We start from the raw sequence: 20,468 nt of genomic DNA, 5'->3' as shown, positions 1-20,468 counted from the left end.
CTATGGGAGATAAGCACAAACCCAGTACACACAACAAAACAAGACAAGGCAAGAACGGCAAGATTGATGTCAGAGTAAACGAAGACAAACACAAAGGATAGTGGAACTCACATAAGGGCCGGGGCACCACCTACTTATACCCAGCCAATACAGGAGTGGTGAGCCATCAGTTAAGGGATTTAGAGGGTGTGATTTGGTGGTGGGGAGAAAATGGGGTCTATTTTGGGGTTCCTGCCGAGGCTTCTTTTGGGGAAATGCCTTGCTGGGATGGCATTTCACCCAAAAGAGGCAAGCAAAAGGCTAAGACCACTTGATGCATGTCATAGAGATAGGTATAAAGAGAGCTTCCAATCCTTATCCATTTGGGAGGGTAGAAATTGAGAGAGGAGAGAAACAAAACAAGGAATTTTGTCTGGGGATGAAGAGTGATGTAACAAGCACACTTTAAGCAGAGGTAGTGACGGGGCAACTAATAGGTTAATGGTCAATCTTGGAGAGATGCTCACAAGAAACCAAAAACAGTTGGTGAAGCCTTAGGGGCAAAAAGGAGAAATCTCATAGAATCAAACAATATAAAAGGAAGTGAGGTAACCATAAATAAGGAGGAGCACACACGGAGAAAAGAGTAAGAAAGAAACTAAGAACTAGAGAACAAAAGAAAACTAAGTGGTAAAAAAGGAAGAGAGAAAACAAGGCAGAAATAGAGGCATGCATCATTAGACTATCTTTTCTTTCTCTCTCAACATTCCCACTCTCTGAAACTCTACAAATTGGAATTCAAAACCATTTAGGCCATTTCCCCAGCACGAGTAATTTCAATGGTAGAAACCTGTAACGAGATTACTTGTGTTGACATTTGGTTCCCTTCTTGGACCTGTTCCAGTTGAATGATCCAACCTTAGATCGGGAAAGCAAGCCATCTCTATTACATTTGCTTAGAATCGTCATCACCACTCTGTAGTGGCACCTTTTAGCTTGTTTGACATTCTTGTGGTTATTCATTTTGTTGTAGTGTTTTATGTTTTTTAGCTATTCTGCTGTGATTTCCTTATTTTTAATTGCTGTATCGATTGTTCTGCGGTAACATTGTTTATGTTATTTGCGGTATTAGTTGTTTTGCTGTAGTTTCACTTTGTATACTTTATCATAGAAGTCATTTTGTTGTAGTATCTTTTGCTATGCTAGCTATGACAGTTATTCTGCTATGACTATACCGCTGTGCCCAGCCTGTTATACAATTTCCGAGTTGTCTCAACATTAGGCATGCCTAGCTTGCACACAAACTGGCCTGCGGTATAATTCCAACGAGACCAGCCCTTAACTCCCTTACCCACTAACTCACACCTTGGTGTAGCAGACGGGTTCAGCCCATCAACTAAAAAGGCCCCCCACAACAATCAACACTCCTATAAAAAAATCAACATTCTTCTCCAAAAAAAAATAAAAGTAAAAAAATAAAAAACGGTTGTTAATTATAAAAATCATCTAAAAACTGAACCAAAATTTACCAGCTAAATTCGGAGCCCATGAATGGGTATATATACAGATGGCCCAATTGAGAGAAAGTCAGTCTCGGTATCCCCAACAAAGAAATGGGTCAGAAACTCTGAACTCAAACCCAATCATCAACCATCTACCAAATTCGGAGCAGATTTTCCCCCAAAACCAGAAATCAAATCCAATCCAATCCAATCCGAAGTGTGAAGAAGTACATCTTGTTTGCTAAGCTGGAAATGAAATGATCGAATCAAAATGATGGCTTCATATCCAAGCAGCAGCATTCATTTGACATGCCTCCGGTGCCCCTCCGGTTCCCCCTGCATTTCCTCCGCTTCTCCTTTCCTTAGATTTTTTAACTCCACCATTCCCGGCCCTTACCTTAAAAAGGTATCACCTTTCCTAATACACACACACACACACACACACTACTTTATACTTATATAATTAATACTCTCACTTCTTACCTCTTATATATATATAAATGCTAACAACTATACCTAATATACTTGTTGTGTCTCATAGACTCAAACATTTCCTCTTGTTTTTATTATAGCACCCCCAGATCTTGTCTTCCAAACCTCCTCGGCGCCGTAGCTTTGTTACCTCGACTTCCACGAGGACTCAAATGGCCGCCACCGAGGAGAAACCCATCTCACAAGATAGAATGCTGGTCAGTCACTCACTTTTTGTTGTTGTTGTTGTTGTTTTCAAATTTCAGATTAAGAAAATCTATGTCTTATTTATTTTATTAGCAATTTTGGAAGTATTCATTTTTGGAAGGAAAAATGTTGCCGAACAATGTGCTAGCTTCCAAACTAGGCTATTACAAATTGGGTTGTTGTTTATTTAAGTTATTGGGATTTTTGGGTTCATTGGATTTCTGGGCAGACCAATCAATTGTTGGGTTGGTTTGGTGTATAATAAGCTAACAAGTTAAATTAGTTGAATGGAATGGATTTCAGGTATTTGTGCCTCCACATCCATTGATCAAGCATTGGGTTTCAGTTCTAAGGAATGAGCAAACTCCTTGTCCCATATTTAGTAAGCAACAGAATTATGCTGAATTTTCAAATTTTCAATTTGGGTTCTTGTAATGGTAAATTCTATTATGTGTTGCAATCATGTTTGAGATTTGTTGTAATCATGCCTATTCTATAGGATAGACCTTTATGCATTTAAATTTTCTTGATGTGTCGATCCCAGTAGAATGCTGTAAAGGAATTATATATATATATATATATATATATATATATATAGATATAGATATAGATATAGATATAGATATAGGGTTGGGTTCAATTTACATCTAGTGTAACTTTAAGTTATGTTACACCACTCTATTTTTGTTTTTATTATATGCGAATTTTAACAAATCTACCCTTGGATTAGATTTTCTTCTCATACTCTACATGCTTGCAAAATTTCAAGATAATCTGAGATTAATAATTATGTCCTCGATCAAATGTTTAAATTTCAAGTTTTGATGTTTAAAATTGTGCATAAAAGATGGGTTTTTAGATTGAATAGTAAATTGCATATGATTGGCACAAAATTTGGTATGCATGTTAAGAACATATTTAACATGTAATTCAATTGTGGGATTTTTGAAATATCAATCTAATAAAAAAAAATATTAAGTGGAGTGTAATATAGTTTAGAGTTACACTAGGTGTAACTTGAACCCAACCCATATAGGATAAAAAAATGTTAGCTTCACGCTGAACAGAACATATTGTAACATCAATCTATTTTCAATTTTCTAAAATTATTTATTTTCATGGGCTTTTGGTCCTTTTTTCTTCTCTTGCTTCTGACTTGGGTTTAACATTTTTAAACTTAAAATATTGTAGGGAATGCAATGGCTGAGTTGGGGAGACTACTTATGTATGAAGCTTCGAGGGATTGGTTGGTTAGTAGAGTAGATGCATTGTGCATGAAAATTGTCAATTTTGATAATCCTAGTGTTTCATCTTTTTCTTTTTCCTTTCTATATGTTTGTGTTTCAAATTTACTTTTGAAATGCGTGCATTTTATTTGTGGTTTCTGTTTATAGTGCATGCAAATCTACGTAATGGCATTTATTTGTGAATGATGAAATTCCAAGCAAACGTGATACATAGTGCTATCCCTGCTAACAGGGTTGTCCAAGATGCTCTTTCATTTTCTAGTGTGATTAAGATATATGTTTCTTTGAATTACATTTCACTATTCTTGTTATCTTGTCGTCTTTCTTTTCCTCCCTCCCATAGAGAAATTTATAAGAATTAGAAAATATTGGAATTCATCACTAGGTATTAAATTAGACAATGTTTTCTATTATACAGAAATAACTTGAAATTTAATCTTTCCTTTTTTTTTTTTGGATAAAAAATATGATGTTTTCTAATATTAACCTATACACAAAACTCCTACACTTATGCTTTTGCAGCTAGATTTTTGTTAGATGTGTTGGATTATTTGTTTGTTTTCAGCCAAATCCATTGTTTGTTTGAGCTTTTCTTATTTGCTTTTAAGGTTTGATTGTGGAAAATCTAGCAATTTTTATTTGCTCAGCAGAACCTTCTTTATGTTTGTAATTTTTTTTTTCCTTTCTGTGTTTTCCACTGATATCAGCCTACCATCATGGGGGAGATTCAATCACCAATGGGAGTTGCCTCAGTTGAGTTCATAGATCCAAGGGAGCCTGTGATGGTGAGTTTATGGTAGCCGTTTTGCTTGTGTTTCTTTACTTTTGTTACTCTCTTGGGGTTATTGTAGGTTGTATAGCTGGAATTGGTTAGATATCTGATGGTTATTATTTTTCATTTTGGTTCACAAAGTTTGATTCTATTTTCAAAATGGCCATTCCGTCCATATCTGTGACTAATCTGGCAGCTAAGAGAGAGAGAGAAGTCATCTTTTTGTTGGAACTTAACGGCCAGATCCATCATGGAGATAAATGGAAGGACAATTTTGAAAACGGAATCAGACTTGGTGGACCAAAATAAAAATCTCAGATTTAAACGTCCAAAATGGAAACAAGCCCGAAATTTTGGGTTGGGGGGGGGGGGGGGGGTGGGTTCAAAAGTGTAATTTAGTTTGGTTATTATATCTTTGCTCACAGTTTTCCATAACATAGTTGCTAGTAGTTACATCTGCCCTGGCTGTGATACAATCTTCAAGGTCTTTTTATGGTCAAATGATGTCTGACTGAGCTGAGATTTTATGCTGGGCCATCAACTTATACATTATTCTCCTCCCTTTGCAGGTAGTTCCAATCCTAAGAGCTGGTCTAGCTCTGGCAGAACACGCATCTTCAATCTTGCCAGCTACAAAAACTTATCATCTGGGTAGGGAAAGCCATACATGATGTCAAAGTAGCAGTGGGAAGTTGGGGTCATGGTGTTTAGAATTTTTTGTTAAGCTTACGGCTTTCCAAGTAGTCTGCTAATAAGCATGATAACTGGCTTGTTATTCGTTAACTGACTTAATTCAACCAGATGTGATGTTGACTTTTATTTAAAATCTGCCCTATAAGACTGGATTTCATGTCTCTTCAGGATTTCAATGTGATTGACTACTTTGGTGGTTTTCTTTCTGTTTTGCAAATAAAGGATTCAGCAGAGACGAGGAGATACTTCAGCCAACATTATATTTGAACAAGTAAGAAATCCCTGCCATGAAAATGAAAATATGGTTTTCTTTCACACCTGAATGCTTAAACAAAGGTCAACTTGAATTTTCACATGGCTTCTTTTTCAAGTTATACTTGAGTGGCATAAGACACTGTTTAATTCCCATTCTTGTTTATTCTTTTGATTTTGTTCCATTTTCCCCCTTTGCTTCTCTCTTAGTCATTTCCACCTTCGTATACTCTTTTTGAGGTCTATTCTTTTTTAGGTTACCCGACAAATTTCCTGAAGAGTCTCGAGTACTTGTTGTTGATCCCATGCTGGCAACAGGTACAATTCTAATGGCTGGAGCTCCTACTATTATGTTCAGTGATGGAATTATTCTTTGACTTGGGGGGGGGGGGGTTGGGCAATGGCCCCCCTGAATTTTTTATATATAAATGAAAACTAAAAAATAAAATTTGTCACCAAAGCCAATACACAATAGGCATCTCATTCCTTGTGACTCTGCACTATGTGATCATGTGTATACATGTGGTGTGTGTACTAATGTGTATTGTTTTTTTAATTTTTGTAAACTTTTATTGATTATTTAGCATTTTTTTATGCAAATGACTTGAGTTGTTAAGTTGTTTGACTTTAGTTATTTGTTGTTTGGGACTTAAAGTTAGAAGTTTGGTTCTTTTTATTTCCTTGGCAATGCTAATTAGTTTTTTAGTTCAATAATATTTGACATATAATTAGATGATAAGTATGACTTATATTTGATTGGTAAATCATGGGAAACCTAGCTACAATATTAGATTTATTTAAAAAGAAAAATGGTTTTTTTTTTTTTTTGATAAGTAAAAAATGAAAATAATTTAAAAACAAATGTTATGTGTCTTTTCTTTTATTGATTGGTCAAATGAATTTATTTATAATGATGACACAACTATCATAAATTTTACTAGATAAACCTTACAAATTGATGTATCAATTGTTAAGACACAACAAATAAGTAATTAATTAGTTTATTTATTATATTGTTGATGTGATACTAAACATATTCATTGCCATATCAATTTGTAAATATTTTGTTGTAACATTGGTAGTAGTATAATGTCATGTTAGTTTGTAAGCTTTTAATATCATTAGTAGCGGCTTTAGCATTTTTCTTGTCAATATTTTATTAATACTAAATAAATATTAGTTTGCATTTAAAAATAAAAAATCAGTTATACCTTGGCCCCCCCATAAGGTAAACTCCTGGCTCCGTCCCTGATTATGTTCACTATTCAACATATTTTATTATCAAGCATTATAGAGTTTCTTTCTCCATCATCTCATGAAGTGGTTTGATCAAATGTAATCTCTAGTTCTTCCATTATTCTTGCATTTGGTTGGAGGCTTAACCTAAGGTCCTGATTTGTTTTTTGTTTATGGTCAAACTTTGTTGATCGACCTTTTGAATTATCCATGCTGGTGTTCTTTGCTACTGACTTATGCTCTCACGTTTATAGCATCACCAGCTAAAATTGTTACATCTGTGCTGCATTTTGTTCTTTATATGATTAAAATTCTATTTGAGCAGAAAGTGAGATTGATATTCTTTTCATTGCATTCTTGATAATCAATATCAGGTGGCACAATAGTGGCAGCTCTCAATCTCTTAAAGGAACGTGGGATTGATAACAACCAAATTAAAGTGGTAAATAATTTAATTAGATATCCTCAGTGTTTCTGATTCTGTTTCCATAACAGCAACCTGAATTTAATTGGGATTAAGGCTTAGTTGAGTATCCTCCTTGGTGTGCGTGTGTGTGTGTGTTTTTTTTTGGGAGTAATCCTCTGTATTGAGTATCCACTGTGTTTGTGTTGAAGTTTATATGTGGCTAATTATCAAACTGAGATCCTAAATGGGTTGGATTAATGTCATGATATAATTTTGTAGTAGAAGGCCTATCAGCAATTTTGTTGTAGAAGCAGTAGTTTTATCATAATTTTTTAAAAAGAAAGAATCTTGTAGACAGAGCTGGTATTGTCTTGCCTACGTTGGTATGGACTTGAAAGTTATTATATTGCATTCATTGTTACATACTTGCTCTATTTGTTACATTCATTGTTAGTACACTACTAAAGAAACTTCTTTGCTGCAGATATCTGCTGTGGCAGCCCCTCCAGCTCTTCAAAAGCTCAGTGAGAATTTCCCTGGGTAATAATATTATCAAGTCAGATTTCATAACTGCAAATGAAATCAGTTAGCATTCCTTAAGTTTTTTTACTCTGTCATTTTCCAGGCTACATGTATACACCGGAATAATAGATCCCACTGTCAATGACAAAGGGTAAGTACCTGCTTTAAGGTAGTTAGTTTAGGTACATGGATATTGCAAGTATGAGCAATATATATATATATATATATATATATATATTTTTTTTTTTGAGAAACAAACACATACGAGGGGCAGAGGGAATGGGGTTTTAGCACAGGCACATCACAAACTTAACTCAAAAAGTCATGGTTTTTACTATTGTATTTGATCGGGTTTTCCAGGTTCATAATTCCTGGGCTGGGAGATGCTGGAGACCGTATCTTTGGTACATGAAGTCACCCAATGTGCTGACCGAGCCGATTCTTAATTGTCACCTCATGCAATTTTGATATATTGAACTATCTCCTGAGCCGAATTTTTTCTTTTTTAAGAAAAAGAAAAATTAAAAGACATTGAAATATCAATCATCGTGAGTTTTAGCTAGATTCACTGGATTTTGTATAAGAAGTTTGTATTGTTCAGAGTATTAGAGAATTCAAATCCACTTGTAACTATTCCTATTCACACCCAAATTTGTTACTACAACTTTCATTTGAAAAAAGAAAAAAACCTTCTTTTTATTTTAGTTTTTCTTATAATTCAACTGTTACAACAGGGGAGGAGGAGATGAACTTGTTTTTTTAATGTCTCATTTTTGATATTGAGTTTATTAATAATGTTTTATTTTGGTCATTGTCATCATCTCATTGACTGAACTAGGTTACGTAACTTATTTTATTATTATTATTATTATTATTATTATTTATTTATTTATAGGAGGTTTACATGGCTAATTGAACGCTCACTTGGCAAATTCAAAGATGATGTGGCTAATAAATAATAAAAATGATGGCATTAAAATAACAAATTAACAACATCAGCATTTGAATAAATTAAAAAAAAAAAAAAAAACCATGTCCAAAAAAGAGTAAAGGAAAAGATGAATTTAAGGATATAAAAAAGAACAACCCCTCTTTCTCAAAAAAAAAAAAAAAAAAAACCGTAACCTTTCTTTTCTTGCACTTTCTTGGCATCAAAATACCAAATAAACATGGAAATCTGAAAATCCCCACAACACCACCGTATGAATCATTCAAATAGATGAGAAGTAATAATACGGTTATTTTGAGGAGAAAAAGAAGATGAAACCCTCTATCAAACCCAACAAAAATAAACACCCCACACTCCAATAATAAAACCCATTAGAAACCAGAATACAAATCATTTGTATCACATTATATTCCACCAATTACTATTTGTCATATGTTTATTTATCTTTTTTTCTATTTTAAACTTTGACTATTTTATAAGGAAAATTAAACAAATACATGAGAAGTTGTGATTAATGGAACATAAAGTGTAACACAAAAAGTGGTATAGATGATTTGTATTCTTAGAACAAACAATGAAAATAAACAACTTTGGTTCTGTTGTAACTTCGTTGGGGTAAAAGAGGAGAGGACCTAGGCTTGAATCCAAGCATTAGAGATCTTGAGAGGGTTGCATTGGTTGATGAGACAGTAGAGGTCTTGAGCAATGTTATATGGTGACCCTTGGGATTTATCTTCCTCGTATTCTCAACACATTTTGCGAGAAATGCATCACCAAAGTAGGTACTGAAGATGGTGCCAATAGTAGTATTAGTACTAGGAGTAGTTATTAAACAAATCGCCAAACCACATCTACTCCGTTCCACTCTGATGACCTAAAACTCGGAGCTAGGTTAGTCCCAATCTTAGGATTTTAGGGGTTTGATATTTTGGTAGAGTAGAAGAATAACTAACTAAAAGCCCTTCATAAGGAGCAAGTGTCACTCGTTTAGCATGTTTAAATGGCGGAATTTTTTTTAGAGTTAGCATCCTTTTTGTTTGTTTTTGGAACATGTTTCCAAAAAAATGATGATGAGGGGTTTGAACCACAGAGGATTCTTTTAAGATGATAGCTAATCTCAGGGCCGGCTCAACGAATTTGGATCCACTAAGACCAGCCCACTAGCAAAATGTGTAGGACTCAACTTGATCTACTAAGACTAAGACCAGTCCACTATCCCTCCATACCTCCATCCCACTAAATTTGATTTCTTAAAAAAAAAAGTGTAGGACTAGGATCACTAGATTAATACTTTAAAAAACGTGTAAGACTAGAATCACTGGATCAATACTCTAACTTCCATACCACTAAATCTGATTTCCTAAAAAAAAAAAAAACCAAAACATGTAAGACTAGAAGTCTAGAATCAATACTTTAACTTTTTAAGTGGGCCCATTTGGACCATTCCATAGCCTTCTAGAGAAATCTAAAGAAATCAAAACTTAAGAGAACAAACAAAAAAAAAAGAAAAAAAAAGTAAAGAGTACAACTAAACTAAAGTTCAGCCAAAAAGAAGAATAAAAACCCAGTAACGAACTCCTCTTCATATTAAAAAAAAAAAAAAAAAAAAACACCAAGCACCCAGCAGCAAACCATGAAGAAGACGAAAGAGGCAAAGGAAGAGAAAACAAAAAACGAACTTGAAATGAAGATCTGTGAACACACCAAGTCTATTGCCAACACCAATTGTTGAGTAAGCCAACTAAAAAGAGTTTTTTTTTAGAATCAAGATGGAGAGAGTGAGTGTCTTTTTTTTTTTTTTTTTTTTAGCCTTTTCTTATTTGTCTCTTCTTTCTTTTTTCTGCCTCTTGTAATCTTTTCTTCTGCATTTTGTTATTTGTATATTAAGAAAATCAGTGTCTCTCTTTCTCTCCCTATCTACATTTCAAGTTATAAATATGAGTTTTCTTAATGAAATGTGATACAAAGGTTTGCTCTAAAAGATATTTAGATGTTGTGATTTTTTTTCCTAAGAAAGCTAAAGATTTGGTGAGTGTGATTAGCCATCATGTAATATATTATTACTATTTGGGGCCCTCTTACAAGTAGGGGCCTTAGGCAGTGGCCTAAATGGCCTATAGGTTCAACCGACGCTTCTATTGAGGATCTATGGCTGTCTCCAAAATTTTGGAACTATGCCTCGATAATGAACCTGTGTTACATTTTGTTTACGTTACAATGCATCAATTTCCGTTCAATTAGTTCGATCCCTAGGTGAGGTGACATAAACCAATACAGAATCAATTTCTTTTGTTTTATTAACCTGCTGGAAAATTATTCCCCTTAACAACAGTACAAAATGTAGTAATTCTTACACAGTCAAAAAACTTAATAGTCTAACCCAACCCCCGGTCCCCCACCCCACAAACACCCCCACACCCACCCCCAAACAAACACCCCCCCCCCAAACACCCCACAACCACCCCCCCCCTCCTTTCCTTCTTTTGCGAATGTGCTCTCCGTTCTATTTAGACTACTACAATAAGCATTCACATAAGAGATGGCATTTACATAAAATATTGCTACAGCACAGCAGTCACTTTCATGCTGCCCTCTTATTGCTCAGTCTTGATACAAAAACAATGAACATGTAACTGACTGTAACATCTACATTTTTCAGATTTCTTAGTGAAAACTCATGTCCTAAATCTTGTTAATATGGGCTTGGCCAGTTCCACTTGTGTCTCGACTATTACCCACAAACAACGATGTCTCCATTTGGCTTTTGTTGCTGTGTCCTTCCACCATTTCTTTTCTAATCCTGCTTTTAAAGAACCATGATTTCTGAAAAGCCCTCGAAGCTTTCACAAAGAATTAACTAATGTAAACATTGTTCCAATTACAGCTTTGCATCTATCACAAAATCCATGATGCAAAAAGATTGACCAACTGAGAACATATCTCAACTCTCAAGGAACATGCCATCAACCCACTTGATGCAACCGCAAGCTTAGCTAACTGCCACCATTTCAAATCCATATTATCTCTCTTCTTTTGGTTGATGAACAGAATTCCTCCCTATTACAATCAAATACTCATGTGGAAGTGGAAGTTTCCTGAATCTTAACAGCAAGCTGTGACTGCAAAAATAGATCACATGAAGTGGTCCAAAGTTCCTGTGCAAGTTTTCTGTTTTGCGAAAGCGCTGAAGAGTTAATGGTTCTACCCTTTCCACCAAAAAGGTATACTCCAGATATGTCCTGAAATAATCAACACATTGACATGGATTCCAATTCAAAAAGAGAACAAAACTACACCAAAATCCAATTCAAATATGTTTCAGCTAAATGTTTCTAATACACATGCAAGGAGAATCATACCCAAATAAAAAAAGTGATCAACCTCAGCAAGAGGTTAGTAATGTTAGCACTTAGCACTCAATTGAAAGCTTTCTAGTAACCCATCGACTAAACTAACTCAAGAAAACATGAAGGGTAATTGAAATCTTCAATATAAGGGTCCGAACAGCCTGTCATTGGCCAATCTAATAGATTTTTACACAAACAGCAATAGACTAAATGGCAAGGAAGCACAGACACAAGTACGAGTACAGACAAGGGTACAAGTACAACACAATGAAACGAGGAATTTCTGAAAAATTATAACATGAAATAGCCAGTACAACACCAGTATGACACAGGTATGACATGGATACAACACTCTAAATGAAGTGTCTGTGCTTAACAGGCCCATTTGCAAGCACTAACATCAGCAGAAAAATTGATCCTTGATATAATCCATGTGACATCAGTATCAAGTAACAGTCAACACTGAATATTTGATGCCTTGGAGTGTCCCACCTATTAAAGCAAGGCATGTCCAATAAAGGACCTTAACTAATACAACTTCAAAGAACCTAAGACAGAGGCCCTTACCATCCAATCTGTCCATAGAACACAATCGAAACCTCATCACAAGCAATTGATGTACTACCACCACACCACACTAAACAATACATGGGCACATTTGAACAGCCTTAATAAAGAATGAACTTCTCAGTACCTATCAAAGGGGTGTAACATTGAAGATATAAAAAGTACTAATAATATGTTTAAAACATCAAGTAGTTCTAAATGTCCTGAGCCAAGAATGTCACTTTCAGCATAAGTTGCTTAATATTACTAAATAGGAAGAGCATCTAAGATATTCCAGAAATTATAGATGTATATCAAAGTGTAGGATAAGACCTAGTTGCATTACACAATTACACTCCAACATGCCAAAATGTTGTGCATGGTTATTGCTTCAGTACACAATTAAATTGCTGATATAAATACTGGTGTTGGACTGACACATGAAATTTTAGGCAGAACAGCTTAAATGTATATATAATGAAAAAAGGTGTGCCTGCATAACAACTTCGGTTGGAGAATGATAATACAAATCATTAGGAGTAAAACTCACTGGTGGAGCAAGGGCTGCATCAAGAACAGATCTTATCCCTTTTTCAGGTGATTGCAAAAGGCTGAGAAGCTTCAAGACTGTAAATGCTACACAAGAAAGGCAGGAAGGAACCTCTCGCATAATTTTGGTTTCCACTACTCCAGGATCCACAGCACTTCAAATCAAACCAAAACAGAAACAAACATGAAGTGGAAATTAACATGAATAAGCACATCTTGCTAATGCATAATGGATGACAGCATTTAGGTAAACCTAAAAATTCTCAAATATTCTTAAAAAGCAAGAATGTTGTACATGGTATGACAGTGGAAGACAAGAAGTCTAGTCTACAAAGAATTAAAAGACAAATGTAGAGATAAAATCCTAGTTTTTAATGCATGAAGCCCAGAAAAGGACAAAGATGTATTTAAACAATTGCACTCAAGCAAGTTTGGTGATAATTATACATTCATTAGGTAATTTATATGTTCAAAAATACGTCAAGCCCCAAAAAGAAATGAAAAATCATAAGAAGAAGTAGAATCAAGTTTGTAATCACATACATGACAGAGACCCGATGAGATTTTTCCATCGAGCTAAGTTGTCGGTGAAGTTCATAGGAGAACAGCAGTAGGCATACTACAGCAAAAAATGGGTACTGCTTGTAAGTTTTCAAATAAAAGGTAATATGATATATCGGGTGGGGCATTTACATCTTACATTTAGAATTCTCATAAATACGAGCACATGGATATGGTTTGGTTCTTGAGAAGTGGTTCCCTGAAACAGTTTCCTTGTCAACCTGCATATTAAAAACTGAAGAAAAGGGAGGTCATGAATTTCGTATTATATAATCTGTTAGCTGATGCAATTATGGCTTTCAACGCTTCTAACTATAAAATCCTGTTAATAAAGCAATTCAACTAACCATCAAGCACCATGTGAAAAATTTGATAGTGTCATAGTGCAAGAATTCTCATCATTGCATATATTTCCCTTCTCTTTTTTTAATGACATGGAACCTCACCAAGGCCCCTACTTTGGACCCACCCCTGGGGAGTAAACCATGGATACATGACCCCACTTGCCAGAACCTTGTATCAAGTAATCCAAGGGAGCTCCTAGTGGGGATCGAACCCAAGATGTCTGGGTCTACAACTCATCCCAAACCTCCAACCATTAGGTTGCACCCTGACGGGTTACCTTTATTTGCTCAATAGAAAGGCATCATAGCATATCTTATCTTCATGGATCAGCCAAAATGCACTTTTCTTTTTCCGTTTTCAGGTAAGGCAATAGTCAGGTGTTAGTGAGTTAGCACATACATTCATTTACCATATAAATGAAACATTACACTTAAGTGCTTGGTGGCCTCTTTGACACATCAATATGCCTATCAGAAAAAATTTTCAGCGCTAACATTCTTTTACAAGTCTCCTTTCTATTTTTTCTTTAATTCTTCTTTTTGTTCTAACTATCACCACCATGTTGACAGATAAAATGTATCAGACATGGATAGAAATTTCAGAGCTAATGTCAAAGCTATGGCATTGGCATAGAATTGAGGTTGAGCAAACAGTACACGGACAGCAATTACAAGTGTACAAGTTCTTCCTAATGAAGAAAGTTATGGTCCTATAAAAAAAAAAGTTATGGTGAAGACTAAAATCCCCACTAATTGTTCATAGAAAAAAATTGTTTCACAGACATAAATAGGAACCAATTTTACCATTTCGATGAGTAAAGGATGTAACATTCACAATCCGGGAAGGAACAGGACTATTACTGAGAAGTGGTAGTAAAAGTTTGGTCAAACAGAATGCACCGATGTAATTTGTAGCCATCATCCTGAAAACACGTGTAAAATTATCATAAAACAACCCATGATTCTTCATGTGGGTAGGAAACAGGGATGTATCACAGGCACTAAAATGAGTAAGGTATTTACTTCAATTATTTGTGATAACATCAAAATGTATTTTCCAAATATGCAATACAAAAACAAAATCTGCTGAAAAATGGCGCACCAAGAAAAAAGCAATTTTTGCATAATAGAGAAAGATATGAGATGGAAGATTAAAGAAATAAAACAAAAGACAAAAAGGACTTCTATGCAATGTTGTAAGTTGCAATTACATGAGGGTCAAGTCTAATTGAGCATGGTAATATTGGTTTTAAAAGTTCAGAGGTCACCAACAACTTATGCTAGATAGATCAAATTACACAAATCAACTAATGCAATACAAAACCAAAATCTGCTGAAAATGTAGGACCAAGAAAACAAATTTTTGGCATAATATAGAAAGATATGAGATGGAAGATTAAAGACAAAAAACAAAGGACTTACTACACAATCTTTTAAATACAATTTAATGAGGGTCAAGTCTAATTGAGCATGGTAATATCGGATTTAAAAGTGCAGCAGTTACCAGCAACTTATGCTAGTTATATCAAATTATACAAATCAAAAGCAAGCTGAAACTCATCCAACTTGTTGCCAGGTGGTCTGCATGTCTGATGAAATTAGCAGAGGTGTAACATAAACCATGTAAACTTATTTCAGGACAGAAGCCAACTTCATTTAAAAATAAATAATATGTAAAGAAGATTACTGATCATAGCCTTCAGCTGTGAGTCTATATGATGTAGCTAGTATCCCAGCATTGTTAATCAATAATTGGACCGAAGGATGCATATTTGAATCTAAAAGCCACTGTTGAAGGGAGCCTTTAAAGTTGAATATCGACTGGAAGGATGACATATCAACCGGAAAAGCTTTGAGATGGGCATCCTTATTCAAACTTTTTATCTCTCCCACAGTCTGTCAATAAGAGAAAGTATAAGAAAAATCGTAAATTGAAGAAGGTATGTTTAACAACAAACTTCCACAAAATTTATACCTTTGATAACAAATGGGAGGACCGTCCAACTGCATATACAAAATGAATTTCAGCCATTCACCAATAAAAATAATTAAAAAAATATCCTTGCTTTAAAGTATAGCAATTTTTTATTTATTTTTGCAAAATTTGAAAAGCCTATAATTTGGATATCCACTTGCACAGTCAAAATATCAAAATAAAATTTATTTGTATATCCCTATATAGTGTCAAACTATCAAAAATAAAAGAAGTGATGCCTGATAACTTGTTTTTTCACTATACTTGATGTGTCAGAATCAGCACTGACTCATTCAGCAAGCTCTGTAATAAACTTCGGGTGTAAATCAAAGACAAAGCATACTTGAATGGTTAAAATATGAAGAACTTAAATGCTTCCAATTATGCTGTAGAGAAAGTTATTAACAATTCGATAGGGAAGATTGCACATAAAGGGGATGTTTGTGATAAGAAAGCAGATTAAAATAGTTTTAACTCTTTCATTCAATTTAAGTAATGTATTTTCTTTGAACTAGTCCTTAAGACTACAACAGAACACAAGATTTGTGTGCGTCTATCCTATGTGGGTGTCATTGTGGTTGGACAGATCATCAGATTATACTTTTCTCTGAGAAGAAACATGCTTAGCAACATTTTTGCCAGGCTACTTCAATCAGCTCAAAATTTTAAACAAAAATAAATAAAGGGAATGGATGAGAAGGGCAGAATGGCAATACCAAGAACAACACAGAAGCCTTCCTTTGAAAGAGCATAAGCAGCGGCAGCACCCAACCCTGATGTAGCCTGCATCAATTAATTAAAAAGAAAAATAAAAAGAAATCAAACTAGTTGTGATTGGCAAGGAGCAATTAAAAATATATAAATAAATTGATGACAAAAGAATCGTACGCCGGTGATAATGCAAACAGGCTTGATCAGAGCGGCTGCAGGAGCACAACGTGGGAAGGACTTGGATTTTGGAGCAAACAAAAGGTGCCAATGAGAGATGAGGAGAGATAGCGTCCAAAACACCGCCATTCTCCAGAATTCAAGGGAGCAAATGAACTGCATTGCCTTCCCCAATTCCTTCATCATCCCTACCATTCCCATCCTATATATAAAATACGAATATCCTCCAAAAATCAATCTCAAAACTTCACAGCACTACTCATTTATAGACCAGCTTTGGAGTCTCCCTGCCGCGAATCACAATTCACAGCCAATGCAGCAGTGGCACAATACAACAATTTCTACAACCCCAAAAACCAAATACTCAATAACAACAATAATAAACGTAAAATGTTCTACACTGCCATACTATACTCATTACTCATATATATAGATTGATTGCGGGTTTCATCTCAGCTATTGTGCCCAAGACACCATATCTCCTCCTCTCTTTCTCTCTTGCAGGGTGAAACTCAAGAGTTTGTTGGATAGTCCAACACTGTGTAGTAGCAGTATACAAAACCACATGGATGAGAACTCCCACCGATCAATATATGATCGGAGCGAGTTGCAATGGGTTACCAACCAAAGTATCCATTTGGGTTAGCTGTAATTTTGAAAACACAGTATTGAAATCACAATTAAGCGTTTTGGTAAAATCTGAAAATCAAAATCATGCTTCTGTCGATAAAATTGTTGTTGTTTCAAGTACAAATTACCAAAGGGATAGACAGAGTAATCTCAATCTCTCTGACGAGGGTTGGTAGCGGTGAGGACAACGGTGGTTCGTTAGATGCTTTTGTGTGGGCCGAGCTCATGGCCACGGGCTTAGACAATTATAGCGGGCCTCTTGAGCTAGGTCTATATTTTGAGATTAGTATTTTGATACGCTGATGGTGGAGCAAAAAAGTGTCCTCAAGACCTATCTTTTTCTCCTCATGATCTGTTTTTCTTTGTTAATTTATATATATATCATATTATATATAATAAAAGTTGGGCTTAGACACCGTTGTTGCGCCACGTGACTTCACCAAATTCTAGAAATTTTAATAAATTTTTAGATTTTAAGAATAGATATATACATATTTTTTGGATAAATATGACAAATCAATAACAATTGTGTCTATATAAAATGTTATCAGTAAACCCTAAAATCAATAGAATAGAATTAGCTAATGATAGAATTTAAATACAAAAGAGAGATAAAAAAAAAATGCAAAAAATGTTTCTTTAAAAAACGTAAAAGGAAAAAAATTAGATCTAGCTAGGGATTAGTTAAACTAAAAATAATATAATAACATGAGAATAGAAGGAAAAGTAAATAGAAAAGTTGTGCACTGTTAAGTAATTAAAAATTGAAATCAGAAAGAGACAAAACAATGAACAAAACGAAACAAAAAATAAAAGAAAATCAATTAACCTATTCTGTGGAGTGAAGGTATTGACGGAGGAATAAATATAAAAAAAAATTGGTTAGTAAAGGTTTAAAAAAAAAAATCTATATGTCTATATCATATCATATTATAAAATTAAAAAAAAAAGTATTTGAGTTTCACCTAAACTACTTCTTTTTATTCATATCATCTTCTTCACAATCTAAAATTCCCACTATATATACACAGTTTTTTGGTGTTTCATTATTTCTACTACGTATTTTACAATTATTTTCTATATTCTTCCTTTCTCCTCTTTGCCCTACCTACAACCTTGCAGGTAATTTTTTTTTTCTTTCATCAAATTGAATAGATTTTGTGTATTTGTTGCCTTTTTATTATATATAATATGATTTTTATCAATAAGTTTTATAAATAGGCTGAAATTCTATGTTTGATCACACATTTTAGTGTTTTTTTTAGAAGTCAATATAGAAAGCAATATATTTGTATTTTTTAATTTCTTATTACATGATTATTTGTTGTTGACATCAATAATTTATTATGGCTTTTGTTTGGTGCTTTGTTCTATGTAATCTATATTCTTTAATAAAAGCAAAATTTGCTGTCAAACATAAATTGGATACGAGAGAATCCATTCGTCCAAATATCTATGTAAGTCTATCTTTACTTAACTCCATTTTTTTTTAAGTTCAAAATTTTGGATATTTTTTCATTAATGAATTGAGGTTTTGGCTTAATTTTGTTTCAACCGTTTCAATTATTGAATTCATTATTTTTTCATGTATAATATTAATATCTGTGTTTTTTTTTATGATAAAAATAATAATATATGTGTTCTTAAAGGCTAAAATACAATACAATTACAAACATTACTTTAAGTTAGAATGTTACATTAAGTTAGAGTATTATATTTTTATTTATTATTAATTTAGAAAGTTACATATGTATACATATGCTGGTTTAGAGTTTATATAACTTATAACCATTTGAATGAAATCAACACTAAAATAAATGATTTAAATATCAAAATAAGAAATAAAAATTAAATTTCTTTTAAGTGTAAAAGTACAATTTATTTTTTAATCTTAAATTTTGAATTAATTCTTTATTCATTTTATTTGTTATTAAATTTAATTATGTAAGGACGCGATTCGTGGCGGACCGTAACAGTGTCGGGTTCGCGCGTGAAAAGGCCCCTAACAATATCATTTGTAGAGCGTGGGTTTGGAAGGCTAGGCCTTGATTGATAGGCGGTGGGTTTTTCGCGGTGGTCGTACAAGTTTAAGTTTTCCTACACCCCTGGAGTCTTCCTCCTGGAGGTGGGCTAGGAGGCTCTTGTTTCTGGCCATTTTTCCCAACCCCCCTATCGGTGCACCTTCCTTTTTATTATATAGTCCGTCTTGACTGATCCTGACCCTCCACTTGTAGGTCAGGCAGGAGCTTGTTTCTGTGTCCATCCCATCAACTGTCCCGTCTAACTTTCTATTAGTTGCATGGATCGACGTTCGCACCGCCCAAACGTCTTTTCTCATTAACCAGCTCTGGGTATTGGCAGGTGCATTTACTGAAGGGGGTGGGACGCACTTTCCTTGGTCCGAGTTCACACCCTGCTTCCCTATGGGCCCCATTCCGTTCACATCCCCTTGAGGGGGCTGTTTGGGGATTGCCTACACCAGGGTGTTGGTCTTCCTGTTGAAGCTATTGAATGCCGAGGGCAGGGTAAGTTCTCAGCCGTTCCCCTTGCTACCTCGGCCACTGAGCATTCGTCTTCGGCAAGGTACCTCCTCGGCACGGGCCCTGGGCCCAGATAGAGTTTGGGCCGGACTGCAGAACTCTCGGACCCACAAATTATATTATCAAAATATTTTTTATTAAGCCGTGCATCGCACGGGCGTCATGGCTTCATGAAATTATAGAAATTTTATTAAATTTTTAGATTTTAAGAAAAAATATATAAAATTTTACTTCTCCTATAATTTTTAAATGGATATTAGATTAATCAAGACTCTAATTCATTCTTATCTCTAATTCATTGTCATCATAAAATAAGTGAATCTCTTAAAAAAAAAAAAAAAAAATTCTAGATTTTTAGATTTCAAATATATAAATATATATATATCATATTATATCATATCATATCATATCATATTATATTATATTATATATAATAAAAATTAGGCTTAAACGCCGTGGTTGTGTCACGTGATTTCACCAAATTGCAGAAATTTTATTAAATTTTTAGATTTTAAGAAAAAATATAAATAATTTTACTTCTCCTATAATTTTTAAATGGATATTAGATTAATCAGGACTTTAATTCATTCTCTTCTCTAATTCACTGTCATCATAAAGTAAGTGCATCTCTTAAAAAAAAAAAAATTCTAGATTTTTAGATATTAAATATCTATATAATTTTTCTTCTCCTATAATTTCTAAGTCGATAAAATCATAATTTGATTACAATCCAATTTCTATCTTAATTTGATTACAATCCATTGGTTGATGATAAGAATTAGCATTAGGAAGAAACACATTAAAGTTCTATTCCATATACAACCTTAACTTGCAAACATGTGCCTTCCTGGA

The 20,468-nt window shown here is 34.2% G+C and overlaps 2 protein-coding genes across 2 annotated transcripts; one reads left to right on the top strand and one right to left on the bottom strand.

Annotated features, from left to right (window-relative positions):
• Positions 1–1,476: 1,476 nt before the first annotated feature.
• LOC115954249 (uracil phosphoribosyltransferase) lies at positions 1,477–7,991 on the top strand. Its single transcript, XM_031072162.1, has 12 exons — positions 1,477–1,887; positions 2,054–2,170; positions 2,463–2,541; positions 3,351–3,409; positions 4,114–4,191; positions 4,748–4,829; positions 5,094–5,142; positions 5,380–5,441; positions 6,734–6,801; positions 7,250–7,305; positions 7,391–7,438; positions 7,648–7,991. The coding sequence occupies exons 1-12, from the start codon at positions 1,753–1,755 to the stop codon at positions 7,697–7,699; spliced, it is 885 nt and encodes a 294-aa protein (XP_030928022.1). The 5' UTR covers positions 1,477–1,752; the 3' UTR covers positions 7,700–7,991.
• A 3,197-nt stretch (positions 7,992–11,188) lies between these two features.
• On the bottom strand, positions 11,189–17,346 carry LOC115953084 (dehydrogenase/reductase SDR family member on chromosome X). The gene is made up of 9 exons (XM_031070566.1): positions 16,447–17,346; positions 16,275–16,341; positions 15,559–15,587; positions 15,271–15,479; positions 14,388–14,506; positions 13,379–13,474; positions 13,222–13,297; positions 12,680–12,833; positions 11,189–11,475 (listed from the first exon to the last, which is right to left on the bottom strand). The coding sequence occupies exons 1-9, from the start codon at positions 16,645–16,647 to the stop codon at positions 11,311–11,313; spliced, it is 1,116 nt and encodes a 371-aa protein (XP_030926426.1). The 5' UTR covers positions 16,648–17,346; the 3' UTR covers positions 11,189–11,310.
• Between the last annotated feature and the right edge of the window lie 3,122 nt (positions 17,347–20,468).

Source organism: Quercus lobata, chromosome 7 (assembly GCF_001633185.2).
Source record: "Quercus lobata isolate SW786 chromosome 7, ValleyOak3.0 Primary Assembly, whole genome shotgun sequence".
NCBI classification, from domain to species: Eukaryota; Viridiplantae; Streptophyta; class Magnoliopsida; order Fagales; family Fagaceae; genus Quercus; species Quercus lobata.
Note: the sequence above shows the minus strand (reverse complement) of the source record. Positions and strands in the feature narration are given on the sequence as shown.